We start from the raw sequence: 25,108 nt of genomic DNA on the forward strand, positions 1-25,108 counted from the left end.
CTCGACCCTCGCCATTCCTGGAGAAGATCTGTCAGAGTTGTACCAACACGCGCTACAAAAGAAGACAACTCTGTTGCATCAGGCTAGAGAGAAAAGAACTGTTGAGTATTTTGGCTGTGCTCAGTTCAAGGACATTCCGGAAGAATGTAGACTGTTTTCTGGCACACAAGTAAATGCCCACATCCTTCTTCACAGTGCAGATGAAAGCAAATGCTCGCTGGTTGCAAATAACCACATGGGAAATGTTGAAAATGATGAATAGTACTGAGCTCTAGGTTAATGCAATCCGGATACAACTAAGAGCTGTTTGCCTCATGGTAATGAAACATCAATTGTGTTTGACTTGATGACAATGGAGGTAGGGGTGAGTGCCAAGATTGGTGCATCCTGTTGCACATGTATCCCATGCAATGACATGGACAATGGGACTTTGACTATTGCCATCCAAACATTTACCCATTTACAAAGAGACAAGTGTCTCAATTGGTTTTTGTGGCTCCCCAGTGGCTGACTGGTTTGTGTACGTCATTGCTGACCATTCTCATGTTCATATTGTTTTTGTGCGATTTCCTACTATTGGGGGTTTCCAGCTGTGAAACTGCAGTTCTCAAATAGGGTAGAATGCAAGTAGCTAGTGAAGTAGTAATAGTTAAAACTGAAGCACGAAAAGCCCCTAATATTGCGACTGTCATGAAGTATGGGGTAAATGATATAATTGAAAATTCAACCAGAGGGGGGAATGTTAATATTGATGTCGATGTATGCAATGATACAAGTGTGCATAAAAACAAAATCGAATCACTGTTGTTGAAATCACCCAATATGACCTCCCCTACAGCCCAGAGTCAGAAATACATAGTCAGGCAGGCTCTGCAACATAGGCCTGATGCACCTGATTGACAAATCACAGGTGGGGTGACACGTAACCAGCTGAACAAATGAGCGAACAGGAAAAACCTAGATTAATGCCACAGAAAGGAAGCGACACGACAATGTGCCAGGGAGATTGGCCCCAACAGAGCACACATGGCTGGAGGAGCACGCGTTCCCAAAACACCATAAAGTTAGATGCCACATGAAGTAAGAACACTAGCCAATCAAGAAACAGCACACATAAGCAGTGATCACATGTTCCCCATGACGGACATCTCGACATGTTATGCAAATGCCCTCATTATGTGTCCACGCAAGGTCCAGACCCACCTGCATTTGTTATCAGGTGGGAGTAATTTAGGACTACAAGACTAGGCCCACATTCCTCTGGTGTTCCTGTTTTGTCAAAAGCCACTGTCTTTGTTTTTGAAAGGTAAATGCATATTCGAGCAACAGCTCTCAATTTTTAGGTTGACCTGGAGATGGACAAAACAGGACAGCAGAACCACTCTTGACGGCGGCGTCTCCGAAGCCAACATCCCACTTCAATAGGTCTGTCTTGGCAGTGTTGGTGCCCAGTGCAGACTAAACAAGCCTTGGTTGCTGCAGGTACCTTGGGTATTGGTGCTGGTCAGCTCCTAGGGGTCCAGGCATCTTCAAACCTGGTAGGAAACAGATCTGATTTCCTGGAGGACAGTGGCTACTTCCCGAGTGGCTACTTCACTGGTGGACCCAGTGGTCAGCAGCACATCGGTGAACTGGACGTTGTGGTCGGTACCTGAAGGCTAAAGGGAAGTGGCTCCTCCACTTCAAGGGAGATGCTGGATGATTGGCGAAGTGCTGGCAGCCCTCTAAGTCTCTGGGAGGATGCCCAGCTGCAGGGCGAGTGTGGTCTTTGCAACTGTTGGGAAAGGAGCAGACAGGCAGAGTTGGGCAACAAAGTACACAGCTAGTCCACAGTTCTCCCATCCTCAGCTCTTCCTTGTATTCTTCTTTCAAGCAGTCAAATCTGAGTTCCTGGTGTCCGGGGCCACCTAAATACTCATTTAGGAGTGTTAAGAGGAGTGAAAGGTAGTAGCCAATGGATACTTACCCCTCACTACACCCCCTATATGACCACTTCCTGTATATAGTGGGCATAAACCTGTCCCAGAGTTCCTAATTCCACCAAAAACAAGATGGTGGAATCATTCTTAAGTGGAGTTCATCAGGCAGCTCACCTTAGGGGTGTGAATAGCCTGGTGGTGCTGTCATATGGTTACTACGTTTCTATATATTGTGTTAAGTTAGCATGTGCTTATTAAATGTTTAAACGCCATATTTTCTTTCTGCTTCGGTTTGCACACGACACCTAATTGTTATTGTAGCTTTCAACCTAGACGAAAGATGTGATTTATTTGAGAATAATATGTTATTGCCTTGGTATCAGTCGTGCTTGGTACACTTGGTACAACTGTCTGCACACTGAGAACTGCACACTCTAAGAATAACCTAACACAAGGTTGTTGAAGGCCTGATCCTCGCACCACGTTAGTCATAACACAAATAATTTTGCTGCCAACATTGGGCTCTACGTGGGTTTAAGATAGGGTTACAGAGAATGAAACAACACACTTGATGCTTCGCATGCTGAGAGCTGGTAGCGGTTGATGTGATCTCCTCCTACTGAGAATTAGAGGTATGGGTCCGCCCTGCTAAGAACCCAGATGAGACCTTCTTAGATATAATATAATATGCTAATTAGGGTGCGCGAAATATAGGTGATACAGAATTATATTGATCTTTGCATCATAACATGCTATCACCTTTTGCTTATTATGGATTAGTGACTATGCTGCTAACTCTGATTTTTATAATATGTATATTGATATTATATAAGATACTGCGTTTGAGAATGTTGCATTGAAAAATAAACATTTCAAACTTGCACGTGTGTTCTCTGCCTCCCAGTTTCGGTTTGTAATGATTATATAACGAAAGAGTGTTCATGTGTTCCACGATACCTGAGGTATTCTAAGTTCATGTTCTGGATTGTCTAAGTCATTGGGAAGTATTTACTACCGATGAGACACTGTAGCTAGCTTGGTAAGGGGATTTCTGAAACAAAGGTGAGTTCTGGGTCACCCTGACTCACCCAGGTTCTAGATCTCTATGCACAGTTCTGTGGGAGAACGGAAACCCTGCTACATGGCGCCCGTACGTTGGTTGGCCTTATAACATGACACTCGAGTAGTATAACATTCAAACCCTAACGCCTTCATTCCCGTTTCCGGAAAACGGCAGTGTCGGAAAAACCTACCTATTTTTGAAATAGGTCTTTTTCAAGCTTGAATCTATCTGTAAAAGGTTTCTTTGAATTACTACCCAGTTGTGCTACAAAGTAATCTTTGTGTTTTCACTTTTCTGTGCTGGCATGGCACAAGCCGTGGACATCCCGCAGCATAGTCGCATTGTGCTGCGTGACCATTTGCGGATGTATGATGTTCCTGTGGAAGGCTTGGCTGTTGATCTGGTAGTGAGTGCGGAACATGCTTACCCGTACGAACTGTTTTATTCGTGGGTGACGTTTCCGCCAGTGGACGCTAATTCTGGAGTGTTCCATTCATACACTGCTACAGCTGTACCGGCTGCGTATGCTCCGTACAGAGCACTGGAAGTTCCTATAGATGCATGGCAGCATGGAGTTTGGTTTGGTGGAGCCCTACCACACTCATTATCGGCTTCGAGGTTAGGTCCTTTGTCCATTCCGGGCACACCTTGGCCCGCTTTGGCTGGGTTCACTCCTCACCCTCAACGCGCCACTTGTAACGTGGCTGATCTGCGGCGGCTTAATGAAGTCGCAGTGGCAGTGATTAGAGCGCTTGTTCATTACACTAGCCGTAATGTTCAAGACGCTGCCCCACGGGGCGCACAGCTTAGGGCAGAACATGCTGGTTGCTTTCGGAGGCTGACTGGCCCCCACCTTTTGTTCTCGCAGCTCCGCGAGGGGAGGAGGTAATCCTGCCCAGTTTCGCGCACACTGTACCGAGAGTGGAAGCGCTGCATTTTGCAGAAGAGTGGGCTCTGGCGCTTGCGCCGGCTGTGTACCGTAATCAGTGTGGCTGGGATAAATTGTCACCAAGCCACGAGATTCCTTTGCCGTCTCAACCACAGCCTCAACCTCAATATCCCATACGACGTGAAGCCAAAGCTTCAGTCGCGGCTATCCTTGAACAATTGCAATATCAAGGTGTAATTGAAACGTGTGTGTCACCGATGAATAACCCACTTTTTACTGTAAACAAGCCGGACGGCTCATATCGTTTGGTTTTGGATTATAGGCATTTGAACTCGCATTGCCGTAACTGCGCAGTACAGAATACTCATGGCTCTGCGTTAGTGAATAGTCTTGAGCGTAAACGGTTCAAAACCACGCTTGACATTTCCAATGGTTTTTATGTCCATAGATTAGACGGTCTAAGTTCCCAATGGACCAGTTTTACATGCGGCGGTGTGCAAAAAATGTTTCGGCGTCTTCCAATGGGCTATAAGAACAGTCCTGGAGTATTCTCCGCCCGCATAGTCTCTCTTTTGGAGAGCTTCGACCCAGTTGCTTGTTCATATGTGGATGACATTTATCTCACAGACGACGATCTTTGGGAGCATCTGTGTCGAGTAAATAGCATAATTTGTGACTTTGCTGACATAGGTTACAAGTTTAACTTTGCAAAGTCGCACATTGCAGAGTACACAGTGTTGTTTCTAGGTTACGAGCTTAACAACGAAGGGAAGGGTTTAGCACCTCACTTCCTGGAGAAATGCGCACAGTTGCGTTCTCCGACAACACTGAAAAAATTACAATCTCTACTGGGATTTTTGAATTTCGGGAGGACTTACATTCCGGAATATGCCCAGCGTATCAAGCCTTTGTATGCTTTGATACAACCATCTTTTTCCAAATCATGCTGGCTGCCTGAGCATTCAGCCATTCTGCAGTCTTTGCAGGCTGATTTGCTCGCTTCTGAATACTTACAGACTCGTGATAACCAGACCAACCTGGTGATAAGGATTATCCCTGGGGCGGTGGGTTTCACGTACCTGACTTTTAATGAAGGAGATACAGTACCTATTGCTTACAAGTCACACTTGTACACTTCGGCTGAACTGCGATTTTCCACTGTAGAAAAAGTTTTAACGGCTGTGCAGATGGCGATTCTTAAAGAACGTGTCCTGTCACAAGGAAAACGCATGTTGGTTGTTACCCCGTGTCCTGCCTTAGAGGCGGTTACGAAAGCCAGTGTACCTAATTCCAAAGCTTTGCACCCTCGGTGGATTCAATGGGCTGCATCCTTGACGTCCCAGGATGTCACGTTCATTTTTGACGCCACGTTACGGTCGCAGGAGTATTTACAGTATGAATTTGTTCATCCTGCTCCTTTAGCAATGCGGCCGTTGGAGGATTTCCATTGCATCATTTACACTGATGGTTTGGCGCAGGTTGCGCATGGCTCTAAACATGCCTACGTTTCCGCTTGCGCCATTGTGGTCGGTGCCATGGTGAACGATGAGTTCAAGTCCAGTGTCGTGCACACGCAGACGCTTGGGGACTGCACCGCACAATTAGCAGAGCTTCGTGCTCTGATGCTTGCATTGGAGTACGCAGATCCTAGTGTGACGACTTTGATCGTAAGTGACTCTTACTACTGTGTCCAGTCTTACAATGAAAACTTGTTCTTTTGGATTCAGAATGAATTTTGTGACTCCAAAGGTAGCACAATAAAACATAAGACGATCTGGGTCCGAGTGGCGGAACTTAAAGAGAAGTTGCCACTCGTGTTTGTGATTCATACTCTCGGTCATCAGCGCGTGGGGGTCCACGCTGTTGGCAATTCGCTTGCTGATGAAGCAGCGAAGTCAGCAGTATCGAAATACTTAGTTGCAGCAGTCACGAGATCCAAAAGCAAAATAGATGATGACATCTTGGCAGCAGTTGCTGCAACAGAGAAGGGAAGTAAATATCCTGCGGGGTTCCCTTCTAAATACACATACCACTTAAGTCCCGATAAGGTTCCTTATGTGAAAATCCCTGAAGTTGGCGAACGTCTAGTTCCCAACTCGGATCGCAGGGCTGCTTTGATTACAGCGGCTCATGAAGGTGTGGCGTCTGCGCATGCGGGCGTCTCAGCCACTGTAACTCAGCTACAACAGAGGTTCTGGTGGCGGGGACTGTACAAACAGACGCGCGATTATGTCCTTCAATGTGACATTTGCCAGCAGATTAAGCCTTCAACTGCTGCGCGTCCGCCTCAGACACAGTTGTACATCTCGAATAAACCACTGGGGTGCGTTTATTTGGATCACTGCGGTCCATTTTCTTCTGATACTGCGTATAAGTACATCCTAGTAGCAGTTGATTCATGCACACGCTTTGTGTGGGTTTGGCCTCATCGGAGCGCTGATTCACGTACTGTCATTAAGGATTTGCGAGTCTTTGTGGGAATTTTTGCCTGTGGTACTTTCCATTCGGATCAGGGTCCGGCTTTCGCCTCTAAGGCGTATAAGGATGCTATGGTTTCGATGGGGGTCCAAGTCAAGTTTTCGAGCCCCTACAGACCTGAGGGTAATAGTGTAGTTGAACGAATGAACCGCGACTTAAAGCAATCTTTGACAGCTCGAGTTATAGGCACTGGCAGAAACTGGTTAGCCCACCTCATGGGCGTGCAGCGTGCGCTTAATAATCTCCCTAGAAGGTCTCTGGGTGGGCGGACCCCATACGAAATGCTCTTTGGTATCAAGATGTATGTACCTGACCTCGATGGGCTAGACTCCAAGGCCCAGGCCACGGCCTTTGACGTAGATGAACATTGCAATGTTTTACAGATTCTACAAAAGACCAGAGACAGTCTTGCAAAGGAACATTTGCCCTCCACATCGGATGATGCGCTGCAGTTCCCGGTAGTTGGCTGGCTACCCCGAGTTGGAGAACTGGTTCGAGAGAAGATCGATAACAAGAAAGAGTTTGGTCCCTTATATCGAGCACCGGTTCGAGTTCTTGGAGTGAAGGGCACAAGAACAGTCATTTTACCACCACTTCCTGGTCGTAAGGAAAACAGATTTATTTCTATTGACAATGTCAAGACACACAGGGTGGCCGATTCTTCATAGCATGACACCGGCTGTATCCTGTCCTTCCATGGTGAGGCACTCTGTACTAGCAATAACATCTGGCGCAGAACAGGAGGTGTCCCTCGAGATGCCTGCCATATCCAGTCCTTTATTAAATACTATTCCTGTTACTAACATTGATGAGCTGACCTACACCTATCCTGCTGATTTATCAATGCCTGATTTGCAAACCCGTTTGGCCAACCAGTCCAGATTCTCTTTTGACTCCGTTTCGGAACTTTCAAAGAAACCCTCAAACATTGCAAGTTATGCCACGTTGTTTAAAAAACATTTTTTAATTCCCCCTTGGACATACATTTGGTTGATCTTAGTTTCATTTTATCTTTTTATGTCAATTGGTTTTGTGTTTTATTTTTTCCGTCTGATTGATGGTGACTACGTTAAAGAAAGAACAGGAATTCGGTACCTTAATGGAACATTGGCCCCTCTTTCCTCTTCACATTCAGCGCACAGACTGAAACGAAACTTAAATACAGTTAACATTACTGCTTGGCCTGTCCTTGATGGGATTGTGTGGGATGCGGTTAGGTTTCAGATACATGGGCCCACTGAAGTGATTAATGTTCCAAATGTGCTTAGAGTAAACATGGGAGATGTGATTAAACAAAATATACGTTCTGATGATTGGGATATTCAGGCCGTAGAAGCATTATTCTCTGATTTGAAGTATTATGCTGCCTTCGATGCTGAGGATCTGTATACAGATTCTATTAATTATGGCGATTTGTTTTGTTTTCAACACTATGGTAATCATTTTTTACATAAAACAAATTCCAGGAGGGTTGCTGTGAATTATACACAATGGGAACACTGCCCTGCTCCATTCGGTGGCAGCTCCAATACGTTTCTGAAAAAATACACCTATTTTACAGACTTTAATCAATCAAATCCCGAGTCATTCTATTTTAAAATGACACAAAAGCCCATGTCCAAAGTTAAACTTACAGATACAAAAATGCTGTATTCGGCGTCCTTTCTAGACAAGTTGGCTGTAGATGGCTACGAGTTTTGGAAAGGAACAATTGACCTTAAATCGGTTTGGGGTACCAAAGATTGGCAGGTACAAGGCACTGAGGCTTTGCACCGTGCATGTCTCATCCCGCATCACATGTTGTTTTTAAATTCTACCATTTTCCAAACAACATGCTTTGGATTGGCTACTTCTAAAAAATTAAATACACCGACCATCCCAGATCTAGAGGAATATACAGGTTGGGGTAATTTTACTGATTTGTCCATTCATGAGTTGCAAACTCTTTTACACAATTCGTCCTTTAACATTTCCAGTTTGGATTCCAAGGGTTGGCTGGTGTGGCATAGGAGTGCTGATTCTTGCCAACGCCGTTTTCTGGGTTTGGCTGAGGGGTTCACAGAAGTCAGACTCGATCCCCGTTTTGAAGAAGACTATACTGTCACGACTTATTCTGTGGGGAAGCTGTGTCAGAATTGGTTACAACATTCCACATTAGCTGCAGTTAAACTACATCTGTCTCTATTGAATGATAATGTGGATTTGAACGATTTTATAAAAGGCCCAGCTAAAGGTAGATCTAAACGATGGCTGTATGCGATTTACAATGAAATTTGGAAAGTTACCCAGGTTGAGGCTGCTAAACGCCTGAGAGCTATTGATCAAGCAAATTTAGAAAAGGTGCTTGCAGTTGTTGATAACAGTATTAACACGCTTTCTTCCCGGATTTACACGTTAAACAATATTGTGTCTTCTGTTGTTGACATTGTACATGATGAAGTGTCCGTGTTATATCATGGTCAAAATCAATTACATTCTGTGATGCAGTTTGCTTGGACACTACAAACTCTTAAGAATGGTCGAGTGCCTTGGAATTTTATGAACGTCTCATCACTATTTGCCCCGTTTATTCTGACTGAAAAACAGCGCATGCTATCAATGAGAGATGCGACATTTTCTATGTTACACATTGAAAAATTAGAATCCTTGCCTTTTTCTGTGGCTGAAGTGACCGCTGCTACATGGCTTATCCATGGTGTGATTACCTTACCTTTTGCTTTGTATAAATTTACAAATTGTATGAAATATATAGCCATTGGGCGATATGAACCATTAGGCAGTGCTTTTCTCCATGAGACATGGTCTTTACCATACACTTATAGATGCCTAAAAGAGGGAAATGAAGTGAATCTGAATGGTGAAGAATGTACACAGTCACCTGACCGCTCACTAATATGCAGACACATCCAGTTGCATGGTTCTTGTAATCAGGACAAACCTAATTTGGCCTGTGTTTTGAAAGGGACACCAGTTCCTGCAATAGTTCCCACGTTCACTTTGTCGTCCAACGGTAGTTATTTACTTTTGAATAACGAATTTTGTTGTGGGTTAGAGGCCGGTATCGCATATGTGGTTACCGTGTCAGAAAGGGTGGTTTGCTGCAAGAATGTGTTATATCCACCCACGCATGGGAATTCAGATGTTTTAATTTGGCCAAGAATACCAACCTTGAAAGCTGAGTTCAATGGTTTAGGCCGTATAAGGGCCCTATTGTCTCAAAAGCAGGTGGCCCTGAGCTCTGCCCGCGAAACTTATGTCCTTCACATAGCAAACACACGCACAGAAGTACAGGCACTTTTGTACTGATTTGCCGTTTCATTTCTGCGAGCTGGTTCATCAAATCTTCAATGCCTCCTCCACAACTAGCCTGGCTCATTTTTTTAAAATGGTTAGCAGTGGTCTCGTGACTACATTTGAAAAAGTATTTGGTATTATCCCTGTGTTCTTTCATTCTATATTCGCTAGCCTGTTTGGCGGATTTCCTGTTTTGCTGGCTTTGGCTGCAGGCGTTCTGGTGATATTTTACTTTATAAAACATGGATGCCCATCCTGCGCAAGGAAATGCTCAGCACCTACTGATGCAGTTTCGCAACCGGATGCTTGATTACTATGGCTCCCTGCCGCTTGCGACTTTAAGCATGGCTTTTGGATTATCCTTCAGATTTTCCTATTTCACATGTGTCCAGCCCGTGTTTCATTGCCTGAGCTGTGATTTCGACTGGGCCATTGATTTGTGTCTCTGTTTACCGACTTCTCCGGACGTCAACTTTGATCAGCTGATGAACCCCGTAGTGGCTCACGAGCTGGTCTGTTCTGGCGAAAGGGTTATGGCTGTGGCAGCGATGCATGGACTAATGGGTCAGTGGGACATATTCGCAGCGGCGCATGACTTTCTGGCACAGAGCGTTCTCGAGAACCCACTGAGTTGTCCTCTGATGTTGCTAGAGGAATCGGTATGGGAGGAGCACGTATGTTCTTTCCCATTGCTTAATTGGATGGCTGAACTGTTTTCGGATGATGACAGTGATTTCATGTTGGAAGCTGTGGCTACCTATTTTGCATATTCATTCAACCCATGAGTGACTTTGAAGACTTCCATCATTATGGCACGTGACTTTTTAGTAATTCTGAATGGTGCCTCTTTCAATATGAACATTCAATTTTTTCAGATGTTCCGGGCCTATTAACTGAGAGTAGGCCTCAAGTTCGACTTTTTATATTTTGTGTGGCCACTATAGGCATTCATACATGAATTTTATTTTTAAATTTTACATACATTTACATATATTTAGCTTGGCTCAATATCATTGAACTCTGCTTTCATGTCCTGCCTCTCATAGAGTATTGGCTTATAATTTTTCTTTTTTAACTGTCCTCGGATCATTGGGGGGGGTGTCATATGGTTACTACGTTTCTATATATTGTGTTAAGTTAGCATGTGCTTATTAAATGTTTAAACGCCATATTTTCTTTCTGCTTCGGTTTGCACACGACACCTAATTGTTATTGTAGCTTTCAACCTAGACGAAAGATGTGATTTATTTGAGAATAATATGTTATTGCCTTGGTATCAGTCGTGCTTGGTACACTTGGTACAACTGTCTGCACACTGAGAACTGCACACTCTAAGAATAACCTAACACAAGGTTGTTGAAGGCCTGATCCTCGCACCACGTTAGTCATAACACAAATAATGTTGCTGCCAACATTGGGCTCTACGTGGGTTTAAGATAGGGTTACAGAGAATGAAACAACACACTTGATGCTTCGCATGCTGAGAGCTGGTAGCAGTTGATGTGATCTCCTCCTACTGAGAATTAGAGGTATGGGTCCGCCCTGCTAAGAACCCAGATGAGACCTTCTTAGATATAATATAATATGCTAATTAGGGTGCGCGAAATATAGGTGATACAGAATTATATAGATCTTTGCAACATAACATGCTATCACCTTTTGCTTATTATGGATTAGTGACTATGCTGCTAACTCTGATTTTTATAATATGTATATTGATATTATATAAGATACTGCGTTTGAGAATGTTGCATTGAAAAATAAACATTTCAAACTTGCACGTGTGTTCTCTGCCTCCCAGTTTCGGTTTGTAATGATTATATAACGAAAGAGTGTTCATGTGTTCCACGATACCTGAGGTATTCTAAGTTCATGTTCTGGATTGTCTAAGTCATTGGGAAGTATTTACTACCGATGAGACACTGTAGCTAGCTTGGTAAGGGGATTTCTGAAACAAAGGTGAGTTCTGGGTCACCCTGACTCACCCAGGTTCTAGATCTCTGTGCACAGTTCTGTGGGAGAACGGAAACCCTGCTACAGTGCAACATGCCTACTTGCCTAGCTAATTTCCCGCCAGTCCTGGTGCCTAATGAGCCACCAGGCAGGTGGTGGCATCTGCAAGTCTGGGGGAAGCCAGGATCGCATATCAAAGGCGGCAGAGGCTTTGAAGCCCTATGCCTTGATATGCTAAATCACTAGCCATCCTGCTGGAGGAGGTGTGAACACCTGCTTCCGGAGCAGACATGGTTTGTGGCCTCAGAGAGCGTGGGCGCTCACCTGCAAGGATTCAAAAACTCATCTGTGGTGGCAGACTGGTCGATACCAAACACCTTAGGTTTCAGTAAAGCCATAATGTAGCTGGGGAACTCTTAATGACCAGTGCCCAGTAGGGTCTGCTTCCTATGGTCACCCCCACCTTTTGCTGTGATTCGCTGGTTTTTCGACTTTAGTGTGGCTGTGGGCCTGCTAATCAGACCCACAGCCCAGCTGTTCTCTCTCTAAATACATACCATGTACTTTAGGTACATACCTAATTGGGTATTGGGTCACCTTTGTGAGCCCCTGTATAGTGTACCATAGGTACCCAGGGCATAGGTGCATCCAAGGGCTACCAGGGGCTGCAGCATGTATTATGCCACCCCTGCTGGCCATCCAAATTGACACAACTGGCTGATCACTCAGCTGGGCCAAGGTCATGTAATCACCCTTGCTTAGGTATAGTATTCCTATACCTACCATTATATATAGACACATATATGCCTATAATTCACTCCTATGGCAGCCTTTACAATCCTGAAGGCAGAGTGCTTGGTTTTATGTGAGATGGTGCATGAGCCGGTCTGCACCTTTTGGAACCATGTCCTTATAGCTGTTCGATGATATAGCCATACCATATACTCTTAAGTGCATTATAATCCTCGCGGTTAATGCTAACTTTGGTTTGGCATTCTACTGCAACTAGAAGACTGAAAAATCTTCCTTGTGGTCAAGGAGTGACCACCCTGTGCAAACCGGCACCATCAGTGACTTGCCGGTTTGCTTTGTAGACGCTCCCGCCGGAACCCGAAGACTTCGCGACGCAGCCTCTGGACTTCCAGACTTCTCTGTCTCTGACCCACATCCACAGCAAAGCTGAGACCCGTGGCGGACACGAGAGACGTGTATCTTTAAATATATCAGGCATGTGTTTTAATACCCCCTTTAGCATAGGAAGTGTTCTGATGCTTCGGAAAGTGTCAAATAAGAAGTTTCCGTCTATAGGGTCATTGTGCATGTCTACATTGTGGTACTGCGCTGCCCTGTCTATTAGTTGGTTGAAGACAATGGTGTCGTCAGTAGGTGACAGCTATGTTGGGTATGAGGAGACGTCAGGGATAGGATGCGTGTCATATGGGTCAGTTGGCTCTCCCCATGGTTCATTTTGAGCGTTAGGATCCTCTGGATAGTCATAATCATGCTGAGGATCTTCCCCTGTGTCGCCCTCATTGTACCTATAGTGAGAAGGAGAGTAAGGAGCAAAAGGCGTAGTAGGCATAGTGGGATAGAACGGAATGAAGGGTCTAGAGGGAGAAGTCCCAAAGTCCTTTTTCTTTAGAGGAATGGGGGAACGAGAGTCCGTGTCCAGTGGTCTTTCTTCCTGTGTAGGATTGTGACTTTACCAGTCTCAGGATTAATATATATTTTAGCCTGGTCGTATGATGGATCTGGATGGAAGAGTTCTTCTTCCACTGTCCGTGGTTGTGTCTTTGATTTCTTTGGCTTAGTCTGTTTTGGATCGACTATTGGCTCTGGGTCGATACCCCCTTCTGTTTCGACGACTTTTGGTGCCTTATTGGTTTTTGTCGGCTCGGACCCTTTATTCGGGTCGACAAGTGATTTCGGTTCGACACGCTTCTTGTGCTCGACAGGTTTTTTCGGTTGACTGTCCTTTGTCGAGTCGATGGCTTTTTTCGATCGACCAGTCTTTTTGGAGCACTTGTCTTTGGTTTGATAGCCTTCTCCGGCTGGATCACAGGCTTCGATACGGCACTCTTTACGTCGGCGACCTTCTTTGGTTCGGCGACCTTCGGCACAGCGGGCTTTTATGGCTCGACGGCCTTTTTCCGGTCGGCGCCCTTCGGCTCAGTGGCCTTCTTTGGCTCGAAGGTCTTTTTAGGTTCGGCGCCTTTTGGCTCGACGGCCTTCTTTGATTCCGCGCTCTTTGGGTCGACGGCCTTCTTCGGGTCGACGCCTTTAGGCTGTACGGCCTTTTTCGGTTAGACGACCTTCTTGGGTTCTAGAACCTTCTTTGGGATCACGTTACTTGGCCCTGGGGTCTCTGAAGGCTTAGTTTTTGGTTTCGGAGCCGAGCTGGACGGCGGGGCTGGCAAATGTTTCTTCGGATCTTGGCTAAGGCCTTTTGGTGATGCCTCGATCGGAGCCTTCGGTAACGGGGTAATTGTTGTCGGTGGCAGTGTACTCACGATTTGTCCCGGTGGGATCTCGTCGTCGGAGTCCGAGTAGTCCTCGGCGGTGACTATCTCTAGGTCCGAATCTTCAGCTTCTGGAAGTCCTTGGTCATCATCGAAGATGTTGTCTGGTTCCGGTGCCTGTCGCTGCATCTCTTGCCTAGCGGCCCGTGGAATCCGGATGGTTTTCTTCGAACGGAATTGGGCACAGGCTGGGCAGGTTTCTTCCTTATGGTCTGGTGATAGACACTTGTTGCATACTGAGTGTTTGTCAGTATGCTGGAACTTGGAGTTGAATTGTGGGCACCTTTTGAACGGGCTCCTTTCCATCGACAGCAGGCCCACGTGGCATCGAAAAGGCACTACGCCCGCGTCGACGACCGGTTCGAGATGGAAAGTTCGATCGATAAATGAGTACCGAGCGAAAACAATACCGTCGAAGTCGAAGGCCTTTTGGCCTTTAGAAAAGTTTTGTTTCGATTCCGAAGTTGGAGTATAGGAATAACATCCGAACCCAATGGCGGAAAAAAAACAATCTGAGGATGGAGAAGATGCCCATGCGCACTGTAGTCCAGGGGAGGAGTCACCTATCTCGTGATACTTCGAAGACTCTTCCAGGACAACAAGGTGCAATCATCCGGACCCAACACTAGGCGGCGATCTATGCACAGATATGAATTCAGCAGCCCACATGCCTCGAACATACATATATATTTGATATATACCTTGTGTGGTGTCCTTTCATTTGGTATTCAAGGGGTTATTATTGGTAATACAATTGGCTTCGCATGCTCTCTGAAGTATTAGCCTAAGACTGCTTTGTCCATGCTACCACTAGGATAGCTGGTCTATAAGATGGACTTTAAAACAATCACCATAAGGGCTGTTTGGACTGGTACAGGGTGCCCACTAGAATAGTGGACATCACATATCAGGCCAGCTTCTCACATTGGTGTGCAGTGGTTGGGATAAGAGCTTGCTGATTGTTTTACCAAATATCTTGAGATATCATTTGAAAGATCACATTAAAGTACCTAGAGGTACATATAAATCAAGTCTTAAATACTTAAGTTCGACTGAACTTAGTTGTTGTAGAGCAAAGGGCCTAGTACACCCTGACTACAACTCCTAGAGAGGTTTAGTAGATAATACTTAGTGTAGGTAGGTGCACACACCACACCTCACTAGATCATGTCTCTGAGAGCAGAACAAAGTGGATCTCTCCCAGTGGAGGCAGATCCTTTAAGGATACCTTCCAGATTTTAGGCACTTGTGCACATCTAGGAGGTTAAAACAGGGTTCAATCCCTACCCTCAAGCACCTGATAGGGCTTATGGAAGAATATCATCATAGAAAGAAAGCATCTAACAGGTCCTACAGACAATGCAGAAGAGGGTCAGCCCTCAGCAGAAGATTCCCCTGATCACAATCTAATTGAGGATAGTGAAGTGAAGGAAGTGGATGAGGATGATGATGGCCAGGTCCAAGTGGGAGTACTTAGTCAGGCCAACGTAAGCCTACATGGGGTTGGAGAGGGCATAGTACCTTACAGACCCCCAAGCAGGCTTAACTCTGAACACAGAAGGAGGAGATCCCTATCCAGGGAGTCTCATCACTTTGGTGTCTCACAAGGGAAAGATGTTGTCAGGAGAATGTCTTCCCCTGAGAGAAGAGAACATCAGGCCAGAATGAGAGAAGTCAATCTGAGGATTGAGAGGCAAAAACATGCCCTAAACAAAGAGAGACTTGCTCTTGCAAGAGAGCAAAAGTTAAGTGTGTTAGAACCCACTGGTGGCAGCAATATCCCTAAGGATAAAGATAGGTCCTACGATACTAGAAACCTAAGTAAGATTGTCCCCCCTACAAGATAGGGGATGATATCCACAAATGGATAACTGATTTGGAGAGGGCTTGCAAAGTACAGCAGGTACCCCAAAGTCAGTGGGCAGCAATCTTATGGCTCTCCTTTTCAGAAAAAGGTAGAGACAAGCTCCTCACAGTCAGTGATGAGAATGCTAACTACAGAGTCCTGAAGAGTGCTCTGATTGATGGGTTTGGTCTAACCACTGAACAGTATAGGTTGCTGTTCAGGGATACCCAGAAGACACAGACTCAGGACTGGACTGATTTTGTAGATTGTGCCACTAAGGCTCTGGAAGGCTGGTTGCTGGGCAGTAAAGTTAAGGACTATACAGGATTGTATAATTTGATCATGAGAGAACAAATACTTAATTATTGTCAGAACCAGTTATTGCATCAGCACCTGGTTGACTCTGATCTGACCTCTCCCCAAGAATTGGGAAAGAAGGCAGACAAATGTGTCAGAACCAGGGTGAAGCAGAAAAACCAGAACCAAGGTGGTGATCAGAAGAAGCCAGACCAAAAGGGTGGAGATGAGAAAAGAAAAGACCAACAGGTCCCCAAAAAGCTTCTAATGAGGGGGGTTCCAAGAAGAAAGAAGGCTAAAGAAAACCCTGGTGCAATATCTGTAAAAGTAATACTCACTGGACCAGTGATTGCACCAAAAAGGAGACAGCTCCCACTACCATTGCCCCATAGGCAATTGTTCCCCCTAGTGCAGCTAATAGTGGAGGTTCTCAACAGAAGGGTGAAGTATGGTTAGGGTTAACCCTGGGAACTGAGATGGACTCTGGCCTAGTAAGAGTACCAACTCAAGCTATTCTTGTCTGTGATGTGGTCATGGCTATGTCCTCTACTGTGAGTCCCAATAACTTTGGCAAGTACAGACAGACACCTTTAATTAACAATAAAGTGGCTCAGGCCTACAGGGACACATGTGCCAGTGTCACCATGGTGACACCTAACTTTGTGGACCCTGGACAGATCATACTAGGTGAGAAGTACCTAGTGACCAATGATAGCAATGCCACTACCACCCATAGTAGGGCAATTGTTAACTTCTCCTGGGGAGGGGTAACTGGACTCAAAAGAGTTGTTATAAGTTCAGACCTCCCTGTAGAATGTTTGTTGGGCAATGATTTAGAGCCTTCAGTCTGGTCTGAAGTGGAGTATAGGACTCATGCAGAGATGCTGGGCATATCAGCACATGTCCTTGCTGTGACCAGATCACAGGCCAAAGAGTGCAAAACTGAACAGGCCCTGGATCCTGAAACTATGGACCAGTTGCCTTCCAAGAGAAAGAGCAAAAGGGTTACGGCAGTGTCTTCCACCTTGCCTCAGGATGAGGATCAGACTTCACAGGAAGCGGAGTGTGAGACCTAAGAGGGAACTGTCCTAGAAGAACTTGAGCAATTACAGTCACAGCTGCTAGAGAAAATGACAATGTCTCTTAAGTAAATCTTCGTTTAATATTCTTAGCTGGCCACTAAGAATATTAAACAAAGATTTACTTTAGAGACATTGTCATTTTCTCTAGCAGCTGTGACTGTAATTGCTCTGGTGTCCACAAGGACACACCTTGTGCTATACTATATCTTAGAGTGCAGTCGGCATTTTGTTTTTGTGTTTCGGTGAGTTGACCTCAACACACCACCGTGGAGGGGTTATAGAGCTTTTCCCCTCGCCCTCTTGCACCACTCCATAACAAATTGTGACCTATACCCGCGTTAGCTGAGCGCCCAACATTTCCCCTTAACCCGAAAAACCCTATCCCAGAAGCATTTCCATGCTAGAAGAACTTGAGCCTGATCAGGTTGAGTTTCTTGGGACAGGGGGACACTCAAGAGCAGACCTGAGGCAGGCACAATTGGATTGCTCCTCTCTTGAACCCCTCAGACAGCAAGCTTATTGGGATGAAGGGCTCCTTTACTCAGAGGCTAAAGACCACACGCCTGAAGCTTCCAGGAGGTTGGTCATACCTTTGGCATTCAGGGGCTTCCTTCTTACCTAAGCCCATGATATTCCCTTAGCAGGACATCTTGGCCAGAACAAGACTTGGGAGAAGCTTGTCCCTCACTGTCACTGGCCACACATGTTAGAAGTTACCAAGGAGTTTTGTCGCTCCTGTGTCACCTGCCAAGCCAGTGGCAAATCAGGTGGCACCACAAAGGCCCCCCTTATACCACTACCTGTGGTGGGGGTTCGCTTTGATAGAGTTGGGATAGACATTGTTGGACCAATTGATCCCCAAACAGCCTCTTGGCACAGGTTTCTTCTGGTTGTAGTGGATCATGCCACCAGATACCCAGAAGCTATTCCCCTAAGGACCACAACAGCACCTGTTGTGGCAAGAGCCCTCCTGGGAGTTATCTCAAGAGTGGGTTATCCAAAGGAGGTTGTCTCAGATAGAGGTGCAAACTTCATGTCTGGGTACCTAACTGCTATGTGGAAGAAGAGTGGTATGAACTACAAGTTCACCACACCCTATCATCCACAATGCAATGGTCTTGTGGAAAGATTCAACAAGACCTTAAAGGGCATGATCAAGGGTTTACCTGAAAAGCTTAGGCGAAGATGGGGCATCCTTCTGCCCTGCCTTCGGTTTGCTTACAGAGAGGTCCCACAAAAGGGGGTTGGCTACAGCCCTTTTGAACTTACTTTTGTTTGGGCATCCTGTAAGAGGACCCCTTACGTCTGGTGAAGGAAGGATGGGTGTTACCTCTCAAAAAGCCTAAACAAGACATAGTGCACTATGTACTTGGTCTCCGCTCCAGGATGGCCGAATACATTAAGAAGGCTTCTAAAAAACTTGAGGCTAGCCAGGAACTTCAAAAAGCCAGGCATGACCTAAAGGCTGTGCTGACTGTGTACCAGCCAGGACAGAAATTGTGGGTGTTGGAGCCAGTGGCCCTAGCAGCACTCCAAGACAAATGTTGACACTATTGTTGAGCAAAAGGGAGAGGTAACCTATTTGGTTACCTATTTGGTTGATTTGGGAGTCCCAGAAGCTCCCACAGGGTGCTTCATGTCAACAGACTGAAGGCATATGTTGACAGGGAAGACATGGGCAGGCTCATGGCTACAGATGAGGGACAGGAGGAGGAGAGTGACCCTCTCCCAGGCCTGCTTTCTCAGAACCCTGATGATGGTTCAGTTGATGGAGTGGCCTTGGCAGGCAGCCTCACTGACCAGCAACAATAGGACTGCAGACAAGTTCTACAGGCCTATAGACATATGTTTTCCCTGACCCAAAGTCAGACAAACTAGTGCACCCATGAGGTGGACACTGGTGAAAGTCTACCTGTGAAGAGTAAAATCTACAGGCATGTCAGGGACTGTATAAGGACAGAGGTCCAAAAGATGTTGGAACTGGGAGTTATTGAGCCCTCAGAGAGCCCCTGGGCCAGTCCACTAGTCCTGGTGCCAAAGCCTCACACCCAAGAGAGAGAGATGAGGTTTTCTGTGGACTACAGAGATCTCAATGCTGTCACTAGGACAGATGCCCATCCAATACCCAGGGCAGATGAGCTCATTGACAGATTGGCTTCTGCCAAGTTTGTGAGCACATTTGACCTGACAGCAGGCTACTGGCAAATCAGACTAGCTGATGATGCAAAAGCCAAAACAGCATTTTCAACCCCAGGAGGTCATTACCAATTTGTGGTGATGCCCTTTGGCTTGAAGAATGCACCTGCCACTTTCCAAAGGTTGGTGAACCAAGTTCTCTCAGGTCTGGATGACTATTGTGCAGCTTACCTAGATGATATTGCGGTCTTTAGCTCCACCTGGGAGGATCACCTGATCCACCTAAGGAATGTTTTGGAGGCCCTGCAAAAGGCAGGCTTAACTATAAAGGCTACTAAGAGCCAGATAGGGCAGAGTAAGTTGTGTACCTGGGCCACCTTGTAGGTGGGGGTCAGGTTTAACCACTGGAGACCAAGATCCAGACCATCAAGAACTGGACTCCTCCAACCACCCAGACACAGGTCAGAGCTTTCTTGGGCCTGTCTGGTTACTACAGAAAGTTCGTTAAGAACTATGGGTCCATTGTGACACCACTTAATGAATTAACCTCAAAGAAAATGCCAAAAAAGGTTCAGTGGACAGTAAGCTGTCAAAAGGCATTTGATGACCTAAAGCAGGCCATATGCTCTGCACCTATTCTGAAAAATCTAGATTACTCCAAAGAATTCATTGTCTAAACAGATGCTTCTGAGTTGGGTGTGGGAGCTGTTCTTTCACAATTGAATAAAGATGGTCAAGACCAGCCCATTGCTTTTATTAGCAGAAGGCTGGCCCCTAGAGAGAAACGTTGGTCAGCTATTGAGAGGGAGACCGTTGCTGTGGTTTGGGCTCTGAAGAAGCTGAGGCCATACTTGTTTAGTACTCACTTCAAGATTCAGACAGACCATAAGCCCCTCTTGTGGCTAAATCAGATGAAAGGTGAAAATCCCAAACTACTCAGGTGGTCCATTTCTCTACAGGGTATGGACTTTACAATGGAACATAGACCTGGAACTGACCATGGCAATGCAGATGGACTCCCGAGATATTTCCACTTAGAACATGAAGACCCAACTGGTCAAGGTCAGTTTAATGTCCCTGCGTTGGGGGGCTGTGTAGGAGAGTAGGATCTGCTTCCTATGGTCACCCCCACTTTTTACTGTGATTCACTGGTTCTTCGACTTTAGTGTGGCTGTGGGCCCTGCTAATCAGACCCACAGCCCAGCTGTTCTCTCTCTAAATTCATACCATGTACTTTAGGTACATACCTAATTGGGTATTGGGTCACCTTTGTGAGCCCCTGTATAGTGTACCATAGGTACCCAGGGCATAGGTGCCTACCAGGGGCTGCAGAATGTATTATGCCACCCCTGCAGGCCATCCAAATTGACACAACTGGCTGATCACTCAGCTGGGGCAAGGTCGTGTAATTACCCCTTGCTTAGATATAGTATTCCTATACCTACCATTATATATAGACACATATATGCCTATAAGTCACTCCTATGGCAGGCCTTGACAATCCTGAAGGCAAAGTGCTTAGTTTTATGTGAGATGGTGCTCTAGCATGAGGCTGAGCCTGTCTGCAGCTTTCGGAACCATGTCCTTATAGCCTTTCTTTATTATAGCCATACCATATACTCTTAAGTGCATTATAATCCTCGCGGTGTCATACGCCATGGAATACTACCCCCCCCCCGCCAATCCTGGCGACGGGGGTAGCATTCCATCCTTTTAGAGGAAGAAGACATGTAGTTGTAGCTTTACCCGGTTAAAGTTAAACAGAGCGTCAGCATCACAAAATGGATGCTGCTGCCACAGACACGAGTCTGACCTCCTGCTGCTAGACTAAACTCCGGCAGAGGAGGCCTGGACAATAGGTTTCCTGCCTTGGGAGGTGCTAGCACCTCCCTAGACAGGCTATAGTGTATTGGGGCAGGGTGGGTTGAAAGAAATGAGACACTGCCTGGGGCACACAAGGTGCTCCATGCATAGCCCGGTTCAAACCAGTTGCTGGGGCACTCCAGCCCCAGCTCTGGCACGAAACTGGACAAAGGGAAAGGGGTGTAACCACCCCCTTCCCAAGTTCCACCCATAGGAGGGACCTAGCAGGTAATTCAGCCCCTTAGATTAGTATAAAGCTAGGAGCGGTGTCTAGAGACATTAGATTATCCAGAACTGAAACTCTGAAACGAAACCCAGGACCTTCGACATACTACTGCAACTAGAAGACTGAAGAATCTCCCTTGTGGTAAAGGAGTGACCACCCTGTGCAAACAGGCATTATCAGTGACTTGCCGGTTTGGTTTGTCGAAGCTCCCGCCGGAACCCGAAGACTTCGCGACGCAGCCTCTGGACTTCCAGACTTCTCTGTCTCTGACCCACATCCACAGCAAAGCTGAGACCCGCGGCGGACACGAGAGACGTGGGACCAGACTACCTGCAGTACCTGCTTTTTTGCTAACAGTGCAACTTCTGAGGCGTACTCGAAGTTGTGCATTGGGACTTGAGAAGCCCCAACCCTGAGCCGTAAGTGCACTGAAGTTCAGCCCTCCACACTCCACGAGTGCCGCGTGGGGCCTGCGCCTGCATTTCTCCTCGACGCGTCTTTGCGGTTGCTAGCCCGTTGGCTAGTGGCCCTCCTGAAGACATCCTTTTGAATCAACACCGCTTGCCTGGTTGCTCTGGGCTTGCTTGCTTTCCTGTAAAGGGGAAGCTCCCCAGACCCTGCTGGTCTGAACAGTAGCCAAACTTCCCTTCCTGCGTGGGTTGCCTTTGCTAAGGGTTGTTGACTCCAATCCGGAAGCCGACACCGCCAACAGTGAGATCCTTCGTGGGACAGTCCGTATCCAGCTCCTGGTCATCGTCGACGCCTCCTGGTCCACGTGGCTATAGAGACAAGCTTCACTTCTTCACCTGTTTGCATCTCGACATCGCCTGGTTCCTTCCTGGTCACTGGCTAGTGACCCAGACTCTATCCCCTCTGCTTTCAGGTACTTCACAGCTCGGATCCACCCTTGGATCCAACCGGATACTTCCTCCTGGTTGCCTGCAGCATCTTTGTGCAGCTCTCCATAGGATTCGACGACGAAACCCGACACGAAATAACACCTATGCACCCGGCTTCCCTGGGTGAGGTAACTCTAGTACTCCGGTGCTCCCGTGGGTAATAACTATTCAAGTGTCCTAGTTTAACTGGGTTTTCCCGTAGTCCATCCAGAAGAGTCCGAAATCAACTACTTTGTAAACTTTACGTTCCAATTGAAAGTCTATGAGAATCCTTGTGTGTGTTTAGACACTGCACACGCATACTGTGGGACTCCTACTTCCTGACCTTTGGTTGTTCAGTGTAGTCCCAGTGATTTCCTAGGTCCTAGGCCTATTCACCTTTCCTGTAGTGGTTCTTATACCACTTACTTAGTATATGGCTCGTGAGGCCCCTAGGGTAGAATTGTATTTGTGCAACTTATAGTATGCTTATTGAGTCACTTGTGCTGTATCTTGAACTCTGACCTCAAAGAGTGCAGAGGGGTTGTTAGTAATAAATACATATGTATTTGATATATACCTTGTGTGGTGTCCTTTCACACCCAGTACATATACTTAAGTTGGCTTACCTGTTCACTTGTACCATCTAGCAATAGCACTAGACAGCACAGGGGCATAGCTGCTCACACAGATATGCCCCTATATGTATGCACCCTGCTTTAGGGCTATAAGGCCTGCTGTAAGTGTGACTTAAGTATATTACACGCAGTGACTTGGGGACAACACACCGGGAGTATGCAATGTCGTGTTTTCAAACATAGTTTACACCATGTAAATGTCCAGTATTTGTAAAGCGCGAACAATTACCCGAAGGTGTCAAGGTGCTGGGGGCCGTCGGGAAGATTAAGCAAGCTATTGCCCTGAGTCATAAGGTGCTGGGCAGACCCCTGCTGCTGGAGCCGGATCAAACCGTGATTCCCAGCGTCCAGTGTCAGTCGACCCTGGCCGCTGCGCCACACCTATTCCACCATGTGAGGCAGACTGCAGTGGCAGCCGGCATGCAGTTTTTGTATGGGGGTCCCTTACGGGTGGCATTATACAGCCCTGAGGGATCCGCTTTAGTAGCCATGCCTGGAGTACCAGAAGTGCCACTTACTAGGGACTTAGAGGGGTGCTAAAGGATGTGCCAACTGAGTTAATTATTAAACCAGTTTACCTTATTTTAGGGAAAAAGCACTGACACTGGAGCCTGGTTATCACGCTTCAGTGCACTGTCCGAGTCAAAATCCAGCATCTAGTAGGTCTAATGGGGGCAAAAACGTAGGGTACAAATGCGTCAAAAGTCCAGCTTCCTACAAATGGCCGTAGAGCACAAATGCTAACTGAAAACTTGTCCTGGTGTTGATCACTGAAATACACTAGCAGAAACTGATAAGACGCTGGAAACAAAATAGGCACATAAGCGAAGTCTAAAGAGTATATAGCCAAATTTTAAGTATTTTTCTGAAAGTCAGGATGTCACTGAGAAAATGTGAAGAGAGGCTGGTGTTCTAGAAACAGGAAGCTTGTTCAGCGCTAGACCATGCCACTCCGCGTTTCCAGAAACTACTGTACATATAGCACTAAAAGGATAAGAGAACAAGGTCAAATTTCTTCATCTGGGCCAATGGGACCTTAACTTTTTTTTTAAGGGCATCTCTCTCATTAATATTCTGAGACTATTTTTACATGACTGTAAAAAATAAGGGAACTAAAACTACAGGAGACCTATTTCTTTCAAATATTTTCACTAAGAACCACAATGAAAATTATGTTATAATGTTGACATGACTCACTGGAAGAATCTCAATGGTCTGTAGTGTCCCACTATTTAGTGTAATTGATTCTGAATCACAAGAACAGGGGGAATCCATGGAAGCTGCAAACGAAGAAAGAAAAATATCAAAGTTAAAATACAATAGGACAGTTGTGAAGTGACAAACCAAGACTAGTGTTTTATAACTTATTAACAGGTAGCAGGGCAGAAGAACCGGAATTTTAGGTACACTTGTTTGCAAAGCTTTGCAAATATGTGTTTGGTATAACAGAGTGAGCACAAAAAAAGACAATATTTAAGACTTGTAAGAGAAGTCTGAGATATGGCAATGAACGTTCAGTGTCACGTGTCCGAATGGGTTTCTATATTTCCTCTTTTTATGCCAAATCCATCGACGTATCTTAATCACTTAATTCTTCTATTAAAATTGTTTATAGTTTATATATGTTCCTCTACTTAACAATTGTTATTGCTTTAATTCATTCCTTAGGATACTCACTGACGAAGGACCGCAAGTGGTCTGAAATGCATTTGTGAACTTAAATTGCACTGATATGCATGTGGAATCACAAATGCACTTTTGGAATATGTTTCATGAAACATATAATGACATTATTGAATAGACCTAAAACTTGTGTAAGAGGTCTCATTCATTGAAGAACTAAGCAGCTAAGATATGAGCAATGAATTTGGCATACAAAGAGCAAATATAAAAACCAAATGGAATCCTTCAGTAGTGCTTGAGGGGAAAATGCAGTCCAGCTTCTGGACGAGTGGAGAACTGGTACTTTATGTGCCCAGGATCAGTAAGCAACACTCCACTAGCACACCATGAGTATGTTAATTAGC

At 45.8% G+C, this 25,108-nt stretch overlaps 1 protein-coding gene across 3 annotated transcripts in view; it reads right to left on the reverse strand.

Moving 5' to 3' along the window:
• Nucleotides 1-25,108, reverse strand: part of DMTF1 (cyclin D binding myb like transcription factor 1) — a 482,730-nt gene that overhangs the window by 193,974 nt on the left and 263,648 nt on the right. For all 3 annotated transcript variants that reach the window (XM_086919720.1, XM_086919718.1, XM_086919723.1), the window contains one exon: nt 24,279-24,361. In XM_086919720.1, coding sequence (XP_086775846.1) covers nt 24,279-24,361 — 83 coding nt within the window. The remainder of the gene's footprint in view (nt 1-24,278; nt 24,362-25,108) is intronic.

This window comes from Lissotriton vulgaris, chromosome 1_1 (assembly GCF_964263255.1).
Source record: "Lissotriton vulgaris chromosome 1_1, aLisVul1.2, whole genome shotgun sequence".
NCBI classification, from domain to species: domain Eukaryota; kingdom Metazoa; phylum Chordata; class Amphibia; order Caudata; family Salamandridae; genus Lissotriton; species Lissotriton vulgaris.